General features: G+C 39.9%; 1 protein-coding gene across 2 annotated transcripts in view; it reads right to left on the bottom strand.

The window, feature by feature from the left end:
- Nucleotides 1-654: 654 nt before the first annotated feature.
- Nucleotides 655-25232, bottom strand: part of LOC128481517 (kelch-like protein 5) — a 29992-nt gene continuing 5414 nt past the window's right edge. The window contains exons 1-11 of one of the 2 annotated variants that reach the window (XM_053458370.1): nt 22049-22495; nt 18648-18830; nt 15576-15712; nt 14534-14730; nt 5262-5474; nt 4271-4457; nt 3662-3886; nt 2692-2854; nt 2234-2446; nt 1234-1405; nt 655-914 (exon numbers count right to left, since the gene is read on the bottom strand). In XM_053458370.1, coding sequence (XP_053314345.1) covers nt 858-914; nt 1234-1405; nt 2234-2446; nt 2692-2854; nt 3662-3886; nt 4271-4457; nt 5262-5474; nt 14534-14730; nt 15576-15712; nt 18648-18830; nt 22049-22488 — 2187 coding nt within the window. In that variant the 5' untranslated portion in view covers nt 22489-22495 and the 3' untranslated portion in view covers nt 655-857. Of the gene's footprint in view, nt 915-1233; nt 1406-2233; nt 2447-2691; nt 2855-3661; nt 3887-4270; nt 4458-5261; nt 5475-14533; nt 14731-15575; nt 15713-18647; nt 18831-22048; nt 22496-25232 lie in introns of those variants that run through there. The other variant, XM_053458371.1, reaches the window with a different exon arrangement.

Raw genomic sequence — 25232 nt, 5'->3', positions numbered from 1 at the left:
GGCTGACGCTTGCAAGGACTCTCCTTATGTTGCCATCCAGTCTGTCTCTGGTCACGCATGGCTTGAGCTGGACTACCACCAGCTTGCTCATCTACCTCTATATATCATAGTGCAACGCTAACTGCAAATTCCCAGTTTATATTTGAAGATGGCTGATAAATCTCTTTCTGCTAATGAACCAGTCAATAGCAGCATTAGACATGCTATAACAGCAATAACACAATACAAATAGTAAAAATAAGTATTAAAAATAAGACTTTGGTTTTAAAAAAGTAAATAGAAACAAAAAAATATAACAATATAGCCATCAACAAACTATCAATTAATCTTCATTTGTTTCCATTCCTTGCTTTTCTTTATCTTGTTCTCTCACTTGCATTATCTTCACTTTTCCATACGTTTCTCATCCCAATGACAGTGTCCATTATTTCACCAGATGCAGCCCGTATAGGTGTTTCACCACTGGAACGTTTATAACCAGCCAAGGACACATGGACAATTCTGACAACCCATATGGAACTCACCAATGTCCTTCAAAGACCAACTGGCACTTGCTTTGACTGCTGTCGAACTAACAGAGCAGGGTAGCATATTGTTTTTTCCTGTAATGAAGTAAAAACCATCCACATTATCCAATACCCAGTGATTAAAATAGATCTTGGAAGGTGAATCTTTGTTTAAAGCTGATACATTCTTTATGCTTGATTATAAATTATTGAATATAACTTAGTACAGATAAAATGTATTTAAATCTGAGCAGATTGAGATAAAAATTGTGTTTTTTCAATAAACTTGTAAATAAGAAGCAGTGGTGAAGGAGAATCTCTTTGGATATGTGGTGGTCTAACACACGTGTCTTATAGTTTCACGGTCACTACGCAGGCACCGGCTCTTCCAAGGCACAATGGGGCAACCTTGAAGAAACAAAGCGAAATGAATTAGAACAGAAACCTGATTCACTTGCACAAATTTTAAATGCAAGTGCATAAGTATAAACCGAACACCAAAAATAAGGGTAACGACAAATTAAAAGCAATAACTGCCCCTTCAGTGACCCTATTAGATATGGAGCCGGTAATGGTATAATGTAAAAACCCAGATGGTCAGTTCACAATGGGTGTAATAAAGTTAATGAATTACTAAAAAATAAAGAGATTTGTTACCATGTAATGTTTTAATTTGTTCTTTAACATTATTAAGTCTTCAGAACTTTGTATTATAAGCAATGCTGACCTGCGTCCATTCATTTGTTTGAGGGTCATACGCCTCCACGTTATTGAGATAGCTTTGTCCATCATATCCGCCAACAGCGTAAAGTTTGTCACCCAGCAGACATACCCCTACTGCGTCTCTACTTATACTCATGGAGGCCACTGAAGTCCACATGTCTGTTTTGGGATCGTACCTATAACAGTTTAAATGAATTACTCATTTGTACCGCATGAATCACATTAAGCTAAGCATTTAAAACATAACTCTCTGGAAGTGTTTTATCAGGTAGGCAGACAATCCTACTAAATTCATATATATATATCTACAGCTTTATTAAAAGGCTTATGGCTACACTCCCGTTCTCATAATAATGCCTATTGACACCAAAAGAAAAGGTCTTGTTAAGTCAGAAAGCTGTTGATCCAGAGACTCTCGGGAGTACTAAAATCTAACATTAAAGTAAAAGTGCATTGGTTTGGTATAAATGACACTGGGCCCAGTGGGCCCTCTGTAGCATTTAACATTCATCCAGTGTCCAGGATGGGAAATGAAGAGTACTCATTGCCTCTGAAGAAGAAACTGGTTATAAATCAATCAGTTTATTTATCAATGAGCTAGGGCAGACATAAACCCACAGATGTCATTATGAGCTACTCCATAAAATGCTAGGTAGCAGTAGTTATTTTTTCAGGTGCAGTGTTTTTGACAGTCTCTGCTCTAAAAGGTCCTCTACACATCCCCCTGATCTGTGTATGTAAGAGGATCAGGGGAAATCCTTATTATGAAGAACCGGTTCAACACAGGCATACCCCACATTAACATACACAATGGGGTGAAAATGTACCTAAAGTGAAGCACTTTTCATTGCATGTACTGCACTGCAGTCGTCATCATTTCCACCACAAAACGCTCGAAGATAAGCCGACATGCGAAGGGAATGTATTAAACAGGGAAACGATTGTGCTGCATCTATGTCCGGGGCACGTCTGTATGTGTTTGATGTCCCCATCTGAAATGTTACCTTTCGACACAGTCTGAAAGCCGAGATGTTAGGTTGGAAGCTGGTGCATCGTGTCCTCCGATTGCATACAAGAACCCATTCCAAGTAGTGACTCCCACTCCTCCTCTTCTCTTTGACATCTGGGAGCAAAGGGTCCATTTGTTGGTGTGAGGATCAAAGCATTCTACAGACTTTAGACAAGAACTCCCATCACGACCACCCACTGCATAAAGTCTAGTGGGAAAAAAAGCAAAACACAGTTTCTAAATTACCAAAATGGCCTCAATATGCTAAAACTCCAAGAGAAATTATTCAGTAATCGTTAATCTGAAGGTTTTGCAGCATAGACCATAAGATATGGCACACATGGATTTGTAACACCAACGCTTTTCCTATATAGTGTGAGGATTGTTTTTGTAATTAGGTTAGTTTATTGCCGCGCTGCTACGCAAGGTTCCAGCAAGTGCTCAATGACTTACTTTCCACTAAGCACTGCCACGCCAACCGTGCTCCTAGGCGTTGACATGCTGGCCACAAAGTTCCACTGACGTGCTTGAGGGTCCCACCTTTCCACCGTGTTCAGGTAACTCCATCCATCATGGCCACCTACAGCATACATGGGTCCTTCTAACACCGCCACCCCTACAAGGAGGATGCATTCAACACGTACAAAGTACGTAAGTGTTAGGAATTATCGAAAAGGCATGCAATACACTGATATATGGAAATAGAACATATTTTGGCAAAATATATATGGACAAGGATGACAATATAAGGTAAGGAAGAGTGGGGATGCGGTCCTCTCAATAGATTGGGGTTGATCTTCCCTTTGTAATGCCATGAAGAAATGTACAATCAGGATAAAAAAAAATTACCAAAAACCATGCTTGCTGCTTATGGCAATGCTAATTAGATCCTTCTTGTCCACTAAAATCCCTTCCTCTATAGACTTTTGTTAGTAATAGTGTATGCCTGTGTGATTAAGACACATCACTGAACAATATTGGAACCTGCATAGTCCACAACAGTTTATGACTAATCTGAGAAAAAACAAACTTCTTGAGGAAAAAACAGCTACTTTATGTTCTCACATATTTTTAAAGTCATTGTAAAAGTGATAACAAGAAGCACACAAAAAGGTACAATGCTGGTATAAAGGCCATATCAGATCTAAATGTGTGTTTTAATTGAAAATTCCCAAATATGAACAAAACCAAATAAGTAACACACATCCACATGTTTCCTGCTTTGGCATTGGTAATTTTTTTTCCAGTCCCCAAAAGTATTTATTTATGGGAGTCCCACAATCTAAGCCTGGTCTACAATCCCGTTACACCCGTCTCCTTTCTCCCTGGAACAGTCTGTCATATTACAAATACATACGTCATTTAGAGTTCTGCTTAGGTTTTTCTAAGCAGGGCAATAGTCCCGGTAAGCAATGCTACCTACCAAGGCCATGTCTGTGCGTAGACATTGGTGGCATAACACTCCATGTTTTAGTTTTTGGATTGTAACACTCAACAGTATTCAAAGTCTTTAAACCGTCTCGGCCTCCCACAACATATAGTTTGTCATCTAACACGGCTACGCCAAACTGCAGCCTCCTGCCGTTCATATTGGCTACTGGTGTCCACATGTTGGTGCGGAGATCATACTTTTCGATACTTGTAGCACCTGAGGAGAGAGAAAAAACCCTATATATATACACACACACACACATCAATTCCACTATATAGTTGCTTTTAATTAATCTAGCTTTATGTATATACACTTTGATATGGATTCTTCAAATATGTATAAAAAAGATAAATCACTTACCAGCCAGTTGGAAAGAGAAATTATCTCACTTGTTTCCTTGAACCATTGTATGAATTCATTCCCAGATTGCATTATGGTTTTATTATTAGTACTATTTTTGAAGCAACTTCACTCTGTGAAGATCTGGCTGTTGTCACTACTGGGAACACTGCCAAAATGTATTCTGCAGTATTGTATCCCAGGAGACACCATTGGTAACACATGGAACTAAAAATGTCTATGAAGAGTATAGAGCAATACCTTTGGTGGCATCCATTCCACCTACAGCAAACAGCATACCGACTGTGGACTTTCTTGGCTTTGTGCGAGGGCTCTGTAACATGGGTCTTCTTTCAGGCAACAAGTGGTACTTCATGGCTTCCATAATTAGTTTCTGGCATTCTATGTCATCTCGAAAGAGTGCATTCGTTTCCATATCTGCAAGAAACTACAGAACCCAGATTATCATTATTATCCCCCACCAACTGGCTTTTCCATAGGAAAGCTGTATTCATGCTCCGTTCTACCTCCTTATATACTGTATACAGCGCACAAAGTGTATGTTAAATAAACCAACATCAACTTGTGGTGCAAAGACATATTCTTTATCTTCACTGTGAACAGCAGCAGTATGCAAGCTCCCTGCACTCTGATTTCACGCGAAGATACTTCAATAGGATTTGTTTCTAAAAAGTACACTCTTTGCAGAGATGATATCTGTATCTTTCGCCTTTTTCGTACTGGCTTATACCAATTTATTTAGTTACTTACCTTTTGGTGTCGCTTTCTTAGCGTTCCATTTTTAAGGCCGTTCACATCCCAGCGCTGATGCGCGGGTCGATGTTTAGTAATAGAAAGGCTTTACTCCTTAGGAATACTTCCATTCACTACCATTGCCGTACGCGGAGACTTACTCTGCGGATATCACAGCTACGTTCGTATTTATTATTTTTAGGTTACGGTGAGTAGGCTATTTTGGGGATTTTTTGCAATTTAGCCTAAATTGTTAACAGGTGCATTTAGCCACATGCACATTATCTTTCTTTGTAGGTTTGTCTCATAGATTTCTGTTTTACGGAGGGATTTGACATTAATTCCTTTAATTTTAATATAGATTCAAGTTATATTTTATGGGTTTTTTTTTCCATATTGATTTGTTCGTACCGGTTACCTCCAAAGTAATTAATACTCTAGTGTTAGAAAAATAAACTGTATATAACCAAAGCATGCAATTCCGGCCATAAATTTTTACCTGTGGAGCTAGCAGTGGTAACCTGATGAAGGCCAACAATTTACTGAGGTCCTTTCTCCTTTGCTCCACATCATGCCGAACCCAGGTGAGCAAGGCATTAAGAATAGTCTCTTCATTGGGGATATTCATGTCATCACTGGCTAGAAGTTTGGCAATCTCTCCTCCTGGCAATAACAGAAATTCTTGATTCCTGATCACCTCCATAAAGTGTTCCTGAAAAAAAGATCAAACAGGAGACTTCACATTTTCAATTTCATAGAAAATCAAGATCTGATAATAAAAAGTAGCAAAACTCTCAATAAAAGCCGGACACTTCTCTCACAGTGTGCTACAAGGAAATAATCAGAACACAACGAATGAATGTTTCTATACAGAACTTTCCATTTAACTATGTAATGAAGACACAACATAATAACAAATCAAATGATTGTGCAAATTACCGTATTTGCTCGATTCTAAGACGAGGTTTTTTCCAGAGCAAATGCTCTGAAAAATACCCCTCGTCTTATAATCGAGGTCATCTTCTAATCAGACCTCAAAAAAATTTCTGCTGGGGCCATGCTGCTTACCGGTGCTTTGGTCGCGAGCAGCGTCTCTGCTATTAGCACCAGGAGGAAGGACACTAGGGGGCGCTTGTGTATACCGGTTTGGGACAGTAAAAAATAAAACAGAAAGAAAAAAACAAATAATTGCGTAATATTGTATATGAAAGATGACACTATATGTCTAAGTAATGCACTCACACTTTGTGTGAATTTTCAGGCTTCAAACAACATCCAGTCCTCCGGGTGAATATATGATGTGAGTATGTAAAGGAAGCAGAAGATACGTGGGAAAACACAATTGTGTAGTATCTAACAGTCATATAACCCGCAAGCATAGACAGACACTTACACTTACTATAAGGGTGTCACACCCCTTAAAAGCTTGTTCCTGGTGTTTCTCCTCCGTAGCATAAGACACTTCTCCGTATTCCCCGGGTATATGCTGGTGCTTTGTGATGAAATGGAAGTACATCCACACTATGCTTCCATTAAACAAATTTATTTGTAGGCTATAAGCCAAATATTAAAATTATAAAAGGTGACAAGTATCCACTCAGGGATATTTTTTAAAAGACTAAATGAGTAAAAAAGTCCAAAGTAAAAGAGCTCTAAATCGTCCTTGAAATCCTCAACGCGTTTCGTCCATAAGACTTCATCAGGAGTGTTCATCTTCCACTGTGTGCTTTCTTTTTAAATGTTCCGGGCGTCCTCATGGCCTGCCGACGTCTGACGTCAATCCGTTCGGCGTCATCGGCATTTCATCTATCCTCCGTACGTGCCTTGTGGATCGGAGACCAGGGACGTCTGGGGGAACATCTGGAACATCGCGCGTCACTGCGTCCTGAGTATGCGGAGTCGTACCGAAAATACAGGCAGAGACGGCGGTTATGTCCACAAAGGTAAGACATTTTTCTTTTTTCTCCACATAAAGAGCGTGGGTGATATATTGTAAAAAGAATATCTCTATGATAGCTGTATAGGAGAGTTCCGAGAATATATATTATTAAGCCATGTATTTCTTTTCTCTTTCCGTAGATACCTAATCAAATTTCGAGGTCTATACATTGTGCAATGAAGTGATGCTAGGAATGTCGGGGGATGAAATTATAATGAAGACCGAAGGAGTATTATACATATTGTTTGAAAAGGTGTATGGTGCTATCAGTGTGGATAATCGTAAAATTGATATGAGAATATAACATATCGTGCTGGATATATTTATTATGTGTATGTGGTGTGTATTGTGGTGATTGTGATAATATGAATTGATGTCAAAAAATGTAGTTTTATCACGTGAGAACTATAATATATCGTGCTGAATATATTTATTATGTGTACATAGTATATGGTGTGGTAATTATGTGAATGTTTTATCATGTGAGAAAAAAAAAAAAAAAAAAAAAAAAAAAAAAAAAAAAAAAGGAAAAGTGAATAATGATAATTAACTGAATGTATAATAATATAATGTATAATAATAAAAAATAATGATGAAAGTGTTGTGAAAAATGAATAAAAATTAGATGTGAAGAAGAAACCTATGTGCGTGTTGTTTGTCCTATTTTCATTAAATCTGTAGTGACTAATTACATATATGTCAAAATATCTAGTTCCATGTTCAAACCTCCCTTCTTAAAGGTTTTTAATTTAAAGATCCATTCGGTTTCCCGTCTTGATAAGTTGTCAATTGCACTGCCCCCTCTCCAATTGGGGGGGACCCAATCTATCCCTATGATTTTTAAGGTATCCATGGAGAATTTGGGGCACGTATTACAATGTCGGGGGACACTTTATAGAGAAAATAGGGGCCAAAAGAGAACCTTAATGAATTTATAAAATATACTAATAATAATAAATTCAACCTAAAATTTACCTCAAATATACAGGAACAGCAAATTGAATTTTTAGATGTAGAGCTGTTCGCAGATGAGAACCAAATATGCTCCAGAAACTATAGCAAACCCACGGATAGAAATGGGTATATTAATTACAACAGTTGCCATCACCCCCAATGGCTGAATAACATCCCAAAGGGCCAACTCCTGAGAGTAAAAAGAAATTGTACAAAAAGGGAGGATTTTGAACAAAAGGCTAAGGAGATTAAACAGAAATTTCTAGAGAAGAACTACCCAGAAGAAAAACTGGAAAGCAGTCTCCGTGAGGTAGAGAAAATAGACAGAGGGAGACTTTTGGGAAACAAGAACAGATCCTCTGGCATACTAAAGGGGAGAGATTTCAGTTTCTCGTTTTTCACACAGTATAACACCCAAGCCAACAAAATCAAGCAAATTATTAACAAACATTGGCATATATTGAAAAGCGACGAAATCTTAGGTAAAACACTACCAGAGAAACCACAAATAATCTTCAAAAAGACAGGATCACTAAAAACAACATTGGCCCCAAGTGTCCTTCCAAAACAAACAATAGTTCAAAATCCCAATATGTTTATAGGTAAAAAACCAAATGGGTTTCATAAATGCGGCCATTGCAAAATGTGTATATCACTTCCCAGAAAAACAAATCAGTTCATAGGCACGTCAACTGGTCAAATATATACTATTAAGCATTTCATAAATTGTGTAACTAAAAATGTAGTGTATTTATTAGAATGTGGGTGCGGATTACAATATGTAGGGAGAACAATAAGGCCCATGAAAGAACGTATTTTAGAACACCTCGGAAATATAAAAAATAAGGATGTTAAACACAGTGTCCCCCGACATTGTAATACGTGCCCCAAATTCTCCATGGATACCTTAAAAATCATAGGGATAGATTGGGTCCCCCCCAATTGGAGAGGGGGCAGTGCAATTGACAACTTATCAAGACGGGAAACCGAATGGATCTTTAAATTAAAAACCTTTAAGAAGGGAGGTTTGAACATGGAACTAGATATTTTGACATATATGTAATTAGTCACTACAGATTTAATGAAAATAGGACAAACAACACGCACATAGGTTTCTACTTCACATCTAATTTTTATTCATTTTTCACAACACTTTCATCATTATTTTTTATTATTATACATTATATTATTATACATTCAGTTAATTATCATTATTCACTTTTCCTTTTTTTTTTTTTTTTTTTTTTTTTTTTTTTTTTTTTTTTCTCACATGATAAAACATTCACATAATTACCACACCATATACTATGTACACATAATAAATATATTCAGCACGATATATTATAGTTCTCACGTGATAAAACTACATTTTTTGACATCAATTCATATTATCACAATCACCACAATACACACCACATACACATAATAAATATATCCAGCACGATATGTTATATTCTCATATCAATTTTACGATTATCCACACTGATAGCACCATACACCTTTTCAAACAATATGTATAATACTCCTTCGGTCTTCATTATAATTTCATCCCCCGACATTCCTAGCATCACTTCATTGCACAATGTATAGACCTCGAAATTTGATTAGGTATCTACGGAAAGAGAAAAGAAATACATGGCTTAATAATATATATTCTCGGAACTCTCCTATACAGCTATCATAGAGATATTCTTTTTACAATATATCACCCACGCTCTTTATGTGGAGAAAAAAGAAAAATGTCTTACCTTTGTGGACATAACCGCCGTCTCTGCCTGTATTTTCGGTACGACTCCGCATACTCAGGACGCAGTGACGCGCGATGTTCCAGATGTTCCCCCAGACGTCCCTGGTCTCCGATCCACAAGGCACGTACGGAGGATAGATGAAATGCCGATGACGCCGAACGGATTGACGTCAGACGTCGGCAGGCCATGAGGACGCCCGGAACATTTAAAAAGAAAGCACACAGTGGAAGATGAACACTCCTGATGAAGTCTTATGGACGAAACGCGTTGAGGATTTCAAGGACGATTTAGAGCTCTTTTACTTTGGACTTTTTTACTCATTTAGTCTTTTAAAAAATATCCCTGAGTGGATACTTGTCACCTTTTATAATTTTAATATTTGGCTTATAGCCTACAAATAAATTTGTTTAATGGAAGCATAGTGTGGATGTACTTCCATTTCATCACAAAGCACCAGCATATACCCGGGGAATACGGAGAAGTGTCTTATGCTACGGAGGAGAAACACCAGGAACAAGCTTTTAAGGGGTGTGACACCCTTATAGTAAGTGTAAGTGTCTGTCTATGCTTGCGGGTTATATGACTGTTAGATACTACACAATTGTGTTTTCCCACGTATCTTCTGCTTCCTTTACATACTCACATCATATATTCACCCGGAGGACTGGATGTTGTTTGAAGCCTGAAAATTCACACAAAGTGTGAGTGCATTACTTAGACATATAGTGTCATCTTTCATATACAATATTACGCAATTATTTGTTTTTTTCTTTCTGTTTTATTTTTTACTGTCCCAAACCGGTATACACAAGCGCCCCCTAGTGTCCTTCCTTCTGTTTAAGAAAAACACTTGGAGAGTGTTTTGTACGGGCTGCAGCTGGGTATCCGGAATCTGTGTACAGAGGAAACAGGGAAGTACACTGATTATTATCATTTTTCTCCAGATAATCTTTTCAGTCTGTCCTTCACCACTTTGAGTTTTCATATATTAGCACCAGGAGAACAGGAAGCTAGCAAAGTCCTCACATAACTCTACCTCCCCCTCCTTCCTCTGGGGGCGGGGCCAGAGAAGTTGCTCGCACAGCCGGGCCCCTGCAGAAGTCTGCGAGTGGGAGATCTGCAGTTCAGGTAAGGGGGTGGGGGAGGGTTTTTGTGATTAATGTGTGAAGTATGTGTGATTAATGGAATGAATGAGTATTTAAATGTTTGTGAATGAGTGTGTGTGTGATAGCATGGATGTGTAAGGGGGGTGGTGGTGGTAGCATGGCATAGGGAGGCTGTAATCCCACTACTATCATCCCCAGGTTCCAGCATGTACTGGCTGCCTTGGCTTGATAGGAGTGTGATTGCTGTTAGCAGTTTATATATATATATATATATATATATATACCTCCAGAAATGCATTTTAACCCCCTATATGCCACTCAGCCCCATGATATGCCTTTTAACCCCCTATATGCCATTAGAAGGCATATCATGGGGCAGAGGGGCATATAGGGGGTTAAAAGGCATATCATGGGACAGAGTGGCAAATAGGGGGGTATAAGGCATTTCTGGGGGCAGGTTGGCAAATAAAAGGAAATAAAAAAAATATATATTTTTCTCAATCATAGCTTTTATTAAATATGAAAAAATTGTTTACATGAATTAATATTTACTACTTTTCCTATGGGGTAGTCTTATATTCAGGCTTTTTGTTTTTTTCCTAAATTATTATTTTGATTTTGGGGGGGGTCGTCTTATAATCGAGCAAATACGGTAATACAAATAGTCTAATCATTCTTTTAGGTTAGTTAAAAAGAAGACCCTGCAGGGAAGCTGCATTTTTTCTTTTTTTTAATCAGATTTAAGAATATTCTGGTATAGCAGTTTTTTTGTGTGAAGCCATTTGTATGCTTGTCAGGATCCTGGATAGATTGTATAAGTGGAGAAATTGACGGTGGCATATTGGGATGGTATAGTAGACTCATCCTTGGTATTTCTCACCCAGGGGGAGACCTCATCAGGACCAGACTTACCATTGGGCAAACTAGGCACATCTCCCAAATACCTTTATTCCGGATCATGTGGCACATGCGGCCTTCAGTGTGTGGCTGCCAGCTGGATATACCCACCTGCCACCTGCAAAGGTGTAACAGCATAGTGTGCGGCTGCACGTATGTAGCAGGTGGTCGCACACCTTTTACGGTGCCTGGGTTGATTTTAATCCCCAGTCCGGGCCCTGGGAGCTATTTACTGTACAAAGCTGCAGAATAGGATTGTGCTAAACTTGGATGGGAGCTTTAAGGGAGGTTAGCAAGCCAAGGTCATGGGACAAGAGACAGACAGACTAGTCCAAAGCAAAACGGTAAACAAGGTCAAGCAGGTTCAGGTAAGGGTAACAAGCTGTAGCAAGGACACAAGGGGAATGTAGACTGTACAAGGCCAGACACCACAGCTTGTGGACACTCAAGCATGGAATGAAGGGGGAGCATAGTTTATATAGGGCTACAGGTGACTGGCTCCTCCCATTAGCTTCAGGTAACTACCCCTCAGAGCAGGATTGGATAGTATGTCTTTTCCGGGACCCGCCAAAAAACATGCGGGCGCGGGCGGTCTTGCTGGGGCTGCGGGCGGGAGCGGGCGGTCAGGCACTGTACCTGCGGGTCCCGGTAATCCCGCGCAGTCCCGCAAGGCTGTCTTCTCGCTGCTCCATAACAGTGTCTCCTATCTTGCTCCGCCCAGGAACAAGGCGGAGTCACGTGATGTGACGTCACTTCCTGTGACTCCGCCTTCTTCCTGGGCGGAGCAAGAGAAGAGACGCTGTGAGGGAACAACTTGCGGGACTGCGCGGGAAATCAGGTAAGGAGGTGGGCGTGATTGGCCACAAATGTGGCGGGAGCGGGCAGGATTGGCCACAAATGTGGCGGGAGCGGAACACCCACATTGCGGGAGCGGGATTAAAAACAGTGGGAGCGGGCGGGAGCGGGATTAAAACAACAGTCCCGCACAGGGCTCTAGTCTGGAGTACTGAATGCCGGGAATGCAGCCTATTCTGCAACAACATCGCCGAAGCTCCACGCGAGAGATGCTTCACTGTGTTACCAGTGACCCTAAAAGCTGCCGAATCATTATATCGCAACACTGAAACAGCCTTAAAGCTCATAACGTGAACCTTTTTTCTTTGGATGACATTCAGGGTCTTTTAATAGAAAACATAAAATTAAATCACAAGAGGCCCAGGCAGAAATTAAGGTTGACCGTAAAATCATTTTCCCTTATAAACATGTTTTGCAATTCAACCAAGTTATTTTCAAAACGTTCATTATTATTAACATTTAATTTCTGTTCTGTACTCAACTAAACATGAAAGGGGACCTGGGGAGATATCCATCTGGAACAGCTTGTTACTCCTTGAAGTGTCTGGCTCATACTGAGTTCATTTAAATATTTATGTAGAGAGGGCATATAAATAGCTGGCGGCATGATCTTAGCTGGAAGAAACTGCAGAAAATCCAAAACATACTTGGGGTCTGTCCCTACAATGCAATAGTAAAAGAAAATATCATACGCAAGCTACCGATAATGGGCATGAAGGCCTAGTATATCACCAGTCACTTATTGGTGTCAGAAGAACTGGACAAAACCAGGGTCGATGTATGAGAGATTCCGGTGGGCTTGCAACAATGCTGCCCCACTGCGAGGCAAGCTAGCATCGTAATTTATGCAGGATTACTGATTAGTGATTCGGGGGAATTAGTGATTCGGGGGACCCTAATGCCACACTTCTGGACTAGTGGCTGGTATAATGCGGCAACTGATTACAGCAGAGGGAGCTAAACAAGGATCCTGCAGCCTAATAACCCTAACACTGAAGGCATGCCTCAACCAGCTCAATAGTAGCAGCCAGTTTGAATCTAGGTTGAGTACAAAATATTTGCACTTTTTTTGGCTGTCTCCTAGAACCCTGTGGACCTTTCACTAAAAATGGGGTATAAAGTGTGTCCTCTTTGTCATCAACCAAATGAGTAAAATCAGTATGTACAATGTACGGGCAACCCCAGTAAACATCTATTACCCTGAAAACGCACATCTAAATTGGTGAAATCCCATTTAGTTTGGACAATACATTATGCAAGGCCAGCTCAGCTCTTCTTGTAGGAGAAGTGTATTGTCTTTGACAGTAAATATGCACAGCGCGTTTGAAAAGCTGACACAGGAGTTCCTGCAAACTCCCTCTTTAGTGAATAAGGCCCAAGTGTTCAGTTTTAGCAGATAGGGCTGGAGTTAGGAGATGGAAGCAGCTTCCAAGCTTTCTATGAATTAAAAGAGTCATCTCAAAATAAGGAACAAATTATGAAAGGAGGAAGTGTGTATGAATATTTCACAACCGTAAAAGTGTGCTTCTGTTGCTGCTTTTATAATTAATGTCGGTCTATATAAGATGGATCCAGGGCTGGCCTAAGACATTGTGCTGCATGGGCCCAAGAATGAAATGCTACCCACTCCCCCCCCCCCGACACACACAAATCCAGACAGACATGCAAACCCTGACTGACACACACACACTTACATACCCAGACACACACAAACCCAGACAGACATGCAAACCCTGACTGACACACACACACACTAACATACCCAGACACACACAAACCCAGACAGACATGCAAACCCTGACAGACACATACATAACCAGTCACAGACACGTGTACCTAGACACACACATAAATCCAGGCAGACACATGCACATACCCATACTTAGGCAGACACACAGAAACATTCTCAGAGAGACACACATACATACACAGGTAATTGTTGCCCTTCCCACAGAATCCCCCTATGCTTGGGTCTACAAATTGCTGCCTGGCTTCCATAGACCCACCGCAACCAGAAGGGCTGGCTCTACTTAAGGTGACCAAAGCTAGTGCAGTGATTCAATAAAATGCTCCACCAAGTTTTCTGTACACGGGCTAGTATCAAAATGTTTTCAGTGCATTTTATACATATGTGTCCAATACTTTGTTCACAATCTAATGGCTTCATTATGATCACATAGTAAACCTAGAAATGAATTTTCCAAACATTGGAAATGAATTTATGTGAATAACATTGTAAAAGGAAAATTGTAAGTGAGCAAGTCATACCCACCATTGTGTAATTATGAGCCACTTTGTGCAGATCAGTGCACCCTTGTGCATCAGCAAATGAACGGATTCCCAGGCAGTTGGAGGGATGCAGCTGTTTCATTAAAAATTTACAGCAGGCCTCTACAACCTGAGACAGCTGCAGGAGACAAGCGGCAGACAGGAGGCATTCAATGTTGTCCTCTTTGAGCTCCAGCTGACCTGGAAAGACATTATACGATGTCTAGTGAGCTTTGGATGCAATATGAACACAATGTTGTTACTCCAAATCAAACAAAATAAGGTTAAAAAAAAAACGTTCTCCTTGAAAATTGAAAAAAACAACTATAAAAAAAAATCCATAAACATAATATAATTTTGTCACCTAACAGTAATGTCACTCTCTGTTATTTATAAAGAAGAACGTAAAGCATTAATTGAAAACCCCTTATGCTAAAAACATGGTGACTGGTTGCCCGAGAACATCTTGCCTAGTGAAATTTAAGGATAATATATAATAAAAATATGTACGATACATTATGTATGATGAGACTAACACAACTGTGTATACACACACGCTATATAAAAAACACTTATAGTTGAGTACTTTGATGGCCTTTGCCCCAGTTAAATAAGACCTATTGCTGGTAGAAACCATTATTACAGAGATATTTAAAACCAAATGGTCCTCAGCTGGGTTTATATCATGTGTCTAATGTCTATGAGGTCATTGACTTCCTGTGAACGGTGAGGTCATCCCTAATGTCACACCAGCATTCTCAGCTTTCACAGGTCATTAGTTTAACAGAGAGGTAGATGAATTATGTGTCCTCCTTGGTTTGATCTATAAAGCAAACAGGATAAAGCATGAAAGACATTAAAAAAGGAGGGAGTGTTTTTTTTTGTAATATTGCTTAAGATGAGTAAACCCATTAAAAATTTTCAAAGTAATCAATACTTGTAGTTCTGGTGAACGGCCAAGAAACATCTAATTATATTACAAGCTGTTGCAAGAAATATAAACAATATAATAGGTAATATAAATGAATACAGTTTCAGGGCATTACCCGTATATGAATACTGTACTAAGGCCCAAAGAGCATTGGGCTCCACGCTCTCCATCTTGATTTCTTCTTGTTTCGCCTCCCTGACATCACTGGTAAACATGGCCGCAAAGTAGTCAGAGACGGATGAAAGAACCAGCCTAGAAAAGTAACACGCATGGAAAGGTCATATTCGACCAAGCTGATTTTTAATTCTTCACCACAGACCAACTCATTTTACATCTGACAGCTACGTCTTACTGCTGGCTTCCTTGAAGAATTTTACATACCGCTTGGCATTTTTTTGTTTGCAAGATATGTTCTAAGTCACGACAATCTGACACAAATGAAAGCAAGTAAATTGTGTAGAATTCCAATGAAATAGTAGTGGGCAGACTGATCACTCTCCCTCATTTTTCTCCTATGTCATTAGAAAAAAACATACATTCCTTGGTAGTTAGATTTTTACTTACCAAACAGCTGTATCATGAGACTCAAGCAAAAGGAGCTCCCACAATGGCCAATTAACATCTTTTAGAATAAGTAGAATATAAATGTAGACCCACATTACACTGTTTGCGGTACCGTTACAGATGCCATTTCTGCGATTTACTCCAGGACTAATATTCATTTTACACGTTGCTAACCAGTGCCGGTAAACTGAGTAACTGGTTCCAGGGCCAACACACTTATACACTCCCATGGTAATGTATATACAGTCATACTTGCATACTCCCTTATCCTTTCTTTCATTCCCTCTCTCACCCCTTTACCTCAACCACAGCTTTCCCTCCAGCTGAGAGCAGCCACGCCGTCATGTAACCCAGGTCAGACAGACCCTTTGTGAATAATTTTGGACCGGCCCAAACTGAGTGGCACCCAGAGCGGACCCCCTCCCCAAGTACGCCACTGCTCCTGGTGTAGAGAAAGAGAGGTGCAGAAACGCTTCTCTTTCTCCACAAGTCTATCCCAAAAGAACATGTCTTTGGGAGGCATATTGTTCCCCTGTCAAAGTGTCACCTGGATCCCATGGACTTACTGGTATCTATGTAAAGGCTGGCTCTGGTAGGCCCTCTGTTGCTGGTGAGCCCTGGGCACGTGCCCATGTTACCCATTTATTAATGCGATCCTGACTGGTTCACTTTTGAAAGTTTATACATCCCATGTTCTGGGGGGGGGGTAAATATTGCAACCCTAGGTACTGTGCCACCTTATAGGATTGGTGCAATGCAGAAATGTTGGGACAATTGCTATAACTCACTGTAACCATGGAGTCTCCTGAGACCACTGCCAAGTACCTGAGCTCTTAAAAGTATACAAGGAATTAGTGAATAGGGTCTAGGAGAATACTGGCTCATCCATCAACAAATTACAAATCACATGGTATAAATTAATTCTGATTAAGGAGACAGATATGTTGAAAATGCATGTTTACAATATATATACCGTATATTCCGGCGTATAAGACGACTGGGCGTATAAGACGACCCCCAACTTTTACAGTCCAAATATAGAGTTTGGACTATACTCGCCGTATAAGACTACCCCTCTACCCAGCGTACAACAACCAGCCAATCACGGCAAGCGATGTACCTTACCGGTGATTTGCTGACATATACATACATGCACTGCCCTTACACACACACACACACACATATATAATATATATATCTATACATATGCCTGTCCATACATACACATTTATACACTGCCCTCACCACACACATGTATATGTATATGTATATATATATATATATATATATATATATATACATATATACATATATACACACACCAGTATATATATATATATATATATATATATATATATATATATATATATATATATATATATTTCTCCCCCCTTTGTCCCTTTCTCCCCATCTCTTACCTTATCTTCTGTCTTCTTTCTTCCATCCAGTTGTGGGAGCCCGAGGTCTGGCACTTGAGACCTCAGCTTCCCTGCTCTCTAATCACTAGGCGCCGGCTATTGATGCCGAGCGCAGGGATGACGTCATGTCCCGGCGCCCGGCATCAATAGCCGGCGCGTAGTGATTAGAGAGCAGGGAAGCCGAGGTCTCAAGTGCCAGACCTCGGGCTTCCCTGCTCCCTCATCACTACGCGCCGGCAATTGATGCCGGGCGCCGGGACATGAAGGCATCCCTGCGCTCGGCATCAATAGCCGGCGCGTAGTGATTAGAGAGATTGGTGGCTTCGTGGGAACCTCCGGCTTGGTAAGTACCCGGCGTATAAGACGACCCCCCACTTTTAAGAAGATTTTTTGGGGTTAAAAACTCGTCTTATACGCCGGAATATACGGGTATATATATGCTTGTTTACATGATAACTGGAAACAGTCCTTACCCCCCAAGATTACTGCTCCCCCTTCTGTGCTCAACATCCCAATTCCAATAACACAAATTGGAAATACAGTACCAAATGGACCCAAAATCTTTTGGAATACGTTTCTCACTCAATCAGTTCTGAAAGTGTTAACCAGTAACGTAGGAAATACTGTTTCAAAATATGGGTTTACAAGGGAAACCAACGAAAACCTCTCATACATTTTCCCCGTTTATGTGCTTTTTTACAGGATTATGATGCATAAACCAAACAATGATGCCTCCAACTGGCAAAGATATGTTAAACTGTACCATAAACGCCAATGCCTGGCACCTTCAGCAATCATGCTTTTGTCACATGTGATGGCATGCATTAGACTTTAGTGGTGATATAATGGAGTGGAGAAAGTAGAAAGGGAATGGTCATTATTGGTTCCAGAATTTAAAAAAAATGGAGTCTATTAAAACTATCTTTTGCTTGTATGATTTGTTTCTGAGTGCAATTAGTTTAATTATATTTATCTTTAAATAATAGTCATTGCTCTAACAAATGGCCTGAAGGTTAGCCTTAAATACTTGCTTATGTACTAGACTTGGTACCCCAAAAAAATCCCAGATGTTCTACAATAATAGTTATTTGACCTAAAGGACAATCAATCTGAATGGAATGCGATCCTTCGTGAACAACATCGGCCTTCTAGACAACCCATTTTGAACCCAGTGGCCAGTCTAATGTTCTGCCATTGTGACTTACCGATGAGCAGGAATCCTGCGATCTCCAGCAATCAGGACAACGTCACAAAGTTGTTTGTGCCTGAGGTAGTTTTCCATTTTCTTAAACGTTTGCTCTGCATGGTTGAGAGACTGGAAGAACTCATCAGGGGCACATGACTCCATGGTGTGGCAGGACGATAATGTCTGGCTGCTGTTTGATGTCCTGTGGGCAGAAAACAAAATGTTTTAAAAAATAATAACATAATAAATCTTATCTGCAACAAAATGTCCCCGGTAGAGCAGCAACAACTTAAAACCATAATGTAATGGAATCCACAGTCAGATGAACATCTAGTGTGGGGCGCACCAATGATACAATATCAGTAGTTTAAAGCTTATCCTTGTGAACTGTGTGTTGGCAGATCCGCTGTCATATAACATGCAGGAAAAGCCAATCTCAGTTTACGGATTTCATGTGTGCTGTACTATTTCCCGGCTGATTTAGATGCTTGAGTAGCTCAGAATCAAAATGCATTAGAGCACAGTATTTAGTGGACCTATACGGCTAATAGTAATTATAATAGTCATTTGTTGAAACATATGGTACAAAAAATTATCACAAAGGAACGGCACAGGGGACACTACATATTCCACAATTTAGATCAGGGCTACAACAATTCAAACTGGCCAGTGTTATCTACTGAACACCGGTGACCCCATACAATTCAGAAAACATTCCAGGTAGGAGCATTGGCTAAGAATATTCCAGACAGGTCTGGTAACTGTAAGAGAGCGATGACAAGCACTTTAGACTTCACGCATATCTTAGCCAGATACATTAAGCGAGCACTAATCTGCCTCAGCCAAGGTTTGGGTTTTACCTAGGTTTTGTATATCTCCTTAACTTAGGGCATAAAGTAGGGGCTATAGATGGGAAACAAAATCTAAGCCTCCAAGAGGTTTCTTGATGAACAAGTAGGTCCTTATAACATGGTACTCTGCCATTAGTGACTCGATTAATATGTAGAATGTGTTTATTTGCAACATTGTATAAGTGATTTAACAAAATTGCAGCAATGTGTTTTGAAACATTGCCATTCAGGTCCAAACCAAGATACAGAATGAAGAGCCAAGGAACATACAGAATGAAGAGCCATAAGAGAGCTGGCATGGTGCTTCCAACTTTTGTTTTAAGCCACTGCGCATAGTGCTTTTCTGCCACACTGAGACACTTAATTCACTTGAGTTTGAGAGCAAAATTATTCTCCGGTTGGTGATACCCTCGGAGACCACAGCATTTTCAAGCATTGGTATAACTGCACCAAAATTAGTTTAATCTCCTTTCTAGTTGCAGATCCCCAAATTGATGTGTATTTGGGCATAGATAAGCTCATTTTCACATTCCAGATGCTCTCCTGAATCCATACAACCTAGCACCGGGGTCTTTACATGTCAGCCTTCTTAAAAATAAGGGATGATGGAAGTGAATGCACCCCAGGTTCAAGGATTTAAATCACCACGCTCAGTCATGTGCTTTGAGTCCCCAGAGAGGCCATATATGGCGCTACAGTCTTTTCAATTACAAATGAAGCAAATTGTTATGAGAATACAATTAAAACCTGATGCTCTTTCTAGTGTATTTTAAGAATATCTGCTGCCAACAAAACATCAAATAAAAGTAAAAAAAAAAAAAAAAAGAATGGCGGTTTAAATGATGTTATTATAAGAATCTGCTGATAAAAGAATATAAGAATCACATAGGCTAAAATAAATCTATTTTATTTATTGTATATTTCATATCATAAAAAAATGTATTATAAAATTCTATGATGCTCCTGTCTGATGTCACACATTGATTGAGATGCAGTGTTACGCAGGGTATGCATTACCCAGCCAGGAGAGCCAATGCTGCACTCCCAGAACAACCAAAAAAACGTATGGACTTGGCGTTGCACAATTATTTGTGGGAGTGTATTCTTCAAAATTGTGAATACTATTATTCACTGCATTGGCTTAATGAGCTAATGGACATGTCCACATGTTAGAAGCAATGGGGTTTCTGGTGAGTTTGCCTTCCATGTAGAAAGTGTTCCATATAACAGAGCAGCAATGTTAGCCGGGAAGAAGAAAGATGCCTCTTTTGGGAAATTCATGTGTTATTGTATAATTCAAGTCAATGATCTTGTGTATCGGTTAAGGAAGAGGCATACACAATAAGAGACAAAATTAGGAGGACAACAGGATAGCATTTAATTCCACTGCTATTCCACAACGAGGCTTGTATGCACTTCATGTACATAAACAGCACTTTATGAAAGTAAAACATCTTATTAAAGCCTGAGTAACCTTAAACTTAAGCATTGGAAACATATCCTTCAATATATGAGAAAACACGGTTCCTTGATCAAATGAATAGTCCTAGTGTTCTTCTTAATGTTGGCCAAGCATTATAGGAGGAACCTGCATTCCTTAAACTTTTCTCTGTAAAATCACCATGAGTTTTTTTAGTTAATGGAAATAAAACAGAATAAACACCTCTCACACGTCACAAAATATATCTTGTTTAAATATATTGCTGATCTCCTTATTCTTATTTGCTGCAGTTGGTTCCAGATACCCAAACCATGTTTCCAAAGAGATTTATTCATTTTTATAGTTGCCTCTACCTTTTACATGAACCGCCTGACGGAGCAGACATTGCTGGTACCTCCCCGATGCTATATCACTCAGGCAGACAATAGAAAATAGCATAAATCCATTAACAGCACCCGTAAATAGGGAAGTTGATGTACATGTGCCTTTGTTAACCTAATTTAATATGTAACACAATCATAGTCAAACCTTATGTGAAATCAATTGTGTTAATATTAAATAAAGCCTCGAATAGCCTTGTGCTAAAATAATTTGTCTGCGTAAGTAATTTGTTTTGCTAATGCATTCTTTATAAATGCTTTATCGATTCTCGTTAGATGAGAATCTATTTGAATGTTGTTACTGTTTTGTTTTTTTTGCCAGAACAGAATTCCTGAGTCTGCCTAGAAATGTTCCTATGGAGATGCGTAGACCCCGACAGACAATGGATAGCAATTATGTAGGTCTGTTATAAAGTGGAAATACAACACCCTATTTTTCTGCAGAAAAAGAAGAATATATGCTGTATATGGTAATGCAAAGGTTAAAAAAAGTATAATAAAACCAAACGCAACAACATATTTTACAACCCTCTACACTACAGAGGATTCAGCCATTAATAATATCATATTTATAGTTAAGTACATCAAAATGCATAAAAACATGAACAAATGTCAAAGTAACATGAAAAATTACGCTAGCGTCCACTTAAAGGAACATCACACTTTTTTTCTCAATGCGTCAATAGTGTGCCTTTAGTTGGCGACACCTTGTAAGGTGAAGGAACGCGGGACAGAGATGTATTCTAACCTGCATGAAGTGCTCTCAGATTCGCTGCCTTCCTCGCTAGCTCCATCTTCAGCTTCTGGTTTATTAGGGCAACCAGCTCCTTCTGAGGCATCCGTCGTAACCTCAAGAGATGGGACTGTGATCTCTGGAATTGATGCCATTGGGCATGGGATCACATTTGTGAAGTCTTGGCTGCTTCTGTAACCACGCGATGGCAAAGGCAGCAGCAGGTTACTTGGACCTAAAAACTTTCTTCCGCCAGACACAAGGCTTTGTTCCGCATTTGAAAAGTCTTGATGGATGCTGCCTGAGTTAGCGGCGGGTGCTGCCTGGTGTCCAAACCACCTCCATCTGACTTTCAATATCTGCTTTACATCAAAGTCCTTGCGAGAGCCAGACATTCTCTCTGAAAGCAAATGATTGTCTAGGCAACAAGGCAAGAAGCACTGCGCATAGTACATCTACATGCTCAAGTTGCCTGATGTGCCAGCACTAGGCACCAGCTGCGAGCACGTGCCACCAAAAAAAAAAAAGGAAAAATACAATGAAGGAATATTCCGATTTCAGGGAACGATACTAGCAATAAATACATCACCTGAAGCTAGCGATGGGAAAGAGCAGATGTTCCTCTACTGTGCTATGAATATGAAGGGCTGAATTTAGAGCTGCATTCTGCATATGAGCTTTCAAAGACTCTGACAGCATTCATTAAAGCCTTTCAGATGCTCAACGCCTCCCCCTTCTCCAAAGCCACAAATGGCATTAAATTCCTATGCAGCATCCTTGTTAGGCCACCTCTCTCTCTCTCTTTGTAATGTAACCGCGTTAATCTTTCCAAACGGCACCGACAATTGGGTTTTTTTCTCTCCCAATAAACACTTTTAGCATAATCCACTCACTCACTTAGGCCATTGATTGGACGCTGAATTAAATCGATCAGTATACTGCTAATGGGTTCTGTATTAATTTTTAAACAGGCTAAATCAATCTGGTACTTCATTCATTTGGTTGGCTTAATGCACAGGAGCGAGAGTGAATCGAGCCATGTAATGTATTCAGGTTACACGAGAGCTCTGGAAAGTCACGCAAACAGAACACACATGCTCTGTTCTATGTAATAAAACAAAGCACACATGGGCCTGATTCATTACAACATATTAGGATATAGATCATCTTAACAGTGCCCTCCAAGCATAAGCGCCCCTGCTGCTCTGGGACCTGAATCCCATGACTCATATGTGGCTAAATGGCTGGTTCGGAGTCATGGGATTCATACCCTTGAAGGAGCAGCAGATGGTCAACCCAGGTGACGGGACATAAGAGAATTCCGCATATAGTTAAAAAACCTATTGGCTGTTTATATCTTTTAATTTGCATATTACAGTTGTTGATTACAGTAACAGTATACAGTGAATTGCAATTAGACAATTAAAACTTTTTCATTATGAACAGATTAATTGCAACACAGACTGTAATTGTTCAATATTCAGAAGTAATTATTTTACCCCAAACAGTGCTTTCATACAAAATTACAGTGAAATTAGTCTTTTATGCATTCCATACGCATTGCTTCTGTACTTCAAATAAACCAGAAAGGCTCAAAGTTGTAATATCCCGTGAAGATGAAATACCTGAAGCCAGGAGAATGAATTATTCTACATCACACCTTTCTACTCAGGCTAGCGCATACAGACAAGTGGAGCTGGAACCCACTGAAAGGTGAACTGTCACAGGCTTAGCATTACTAAACTCATTCATCAAAGCCACCCATGCCTTGTGATTTTTGTTTTCCAATCAGTGAGACTGTTTTGGAGGAATTAGGTTTATATTTACATTTTTTACAAGAAATCTAGAGAAGCCTGTCTTAACAGATCACTACTACCTTTGTGCAATGTGCCAACGTCGCGGCTGATGAGGGGGTCCCAGGAGACGCCGGCTGTGGGCCCCTAAGATAAGCCTGGGTCTGGAGCATGCTAAAGCTGGCCCTGGTTTTGACCACATGCATATAGGGACGTCCCTCTTTGGAACCCAAATTTGTCCCTCTTTCCTCCTCTAAAGTCTCTTTTCTCTGAGTTCTGAGTGATTGTTCCACAGTCCTAAAATGCACAATAAAGTATGTAGAAAGAGCAGCAACAAAGTCACATAAAAAGTAAAGTCCTGACCCCTAGATACAGCTCTACTAAATCCTTCTTTGTCTACGATGGTAGACATGATCTAAGTTGATCTATAAAACATTTTTATATAGTAACAGGGAAGTTTATCCATGTATTCACAATAAATTCAAGATGAAACATTTTTGTTGGCTATTCGCTGGGCGAGCGCTAAATTCTTGCTTTGTTTAGTGTACTTATTCCTCATTATTATTCTAGCAACAACTTGGGAATTAGAATGTGTATGCCTTTTAACGCTTTTTAGGTTCTGCCCTCCACTTTCTGTATATTTTCTTGATGAAACCATCCATTGTCTTACCAGTCTAACTATGGGTTAAAGGGACAATCTTTAATGCGTATGACACCTGAGTGATTCCTTTACATTTTTGGTGTGGTTCCCTTTGCAAATGCATGGTGAGATTGAGCAGAAACTCCCCATATACATTTGCCCCCTCCATGGCGTAACTGACCAGACTATCTATGATCTTTTTGTGCAGTGGGGCGCAGTCATGCTGGAATAGAAAAGGGCCTCCCCCAAACTGCCCCCCACAAAGTTGGAAGGATAGCATTGTCCAAAATGCTGAAGGGGACTTAGACATTTTGGACATAAAGACATGGTTGGATGTGTTTGGTGTGGAAGAACTTGACCGGCCGCACAGAGCCCTGACCTCAACCACATCGAGCACCTTTGGGATGAACTGGAACAAAGATTGCGAGTCAGATCTTCTCACCCAACATCAGTGCCGACCTCACAAATGCTCTACTGGATGAATGGGCAAAAATCCCCACAGAAACACTCCAACATCTTGTGGAAAGCCTTCCCAGAAGAGTGGGAGCTGTTATAGCTGTAAGGGGGGACCAACTCCATATTAATGTCCATGTATTTGGGATGCAAATATCATCAAAGTCCCTGTTGGTGTAATGGTCAGGTGTCCCAATACTTCGTCCATATAGTAGAAATAAAAGAGATTTATATAGGTGTATAAACATATATCTGTTTTATATAATCAAATTGTCCTCTTATCAAAACATTTCTAGTGTGTGTGGCAATTGTA

This window comes from Spea bombifrons, chromosome 1 (assembly GCF_027358695.1).
Source record: "Spea bombifrons isolate aSpeBom1 chromosome 1, aSpeBom1.2.pri, whole genome shotgun sequence".
In the NCBI taxonomy this organism is placed as follows: domain Eukaryota; kingdom Metazoa; phylum Chordata; class Amphibia; order Anura; family Pelobatidae; genus Spea; species Spea bombifrons.
This window is presented reverse-complemented; position numbering and strand designations above follow the sequence as displayed.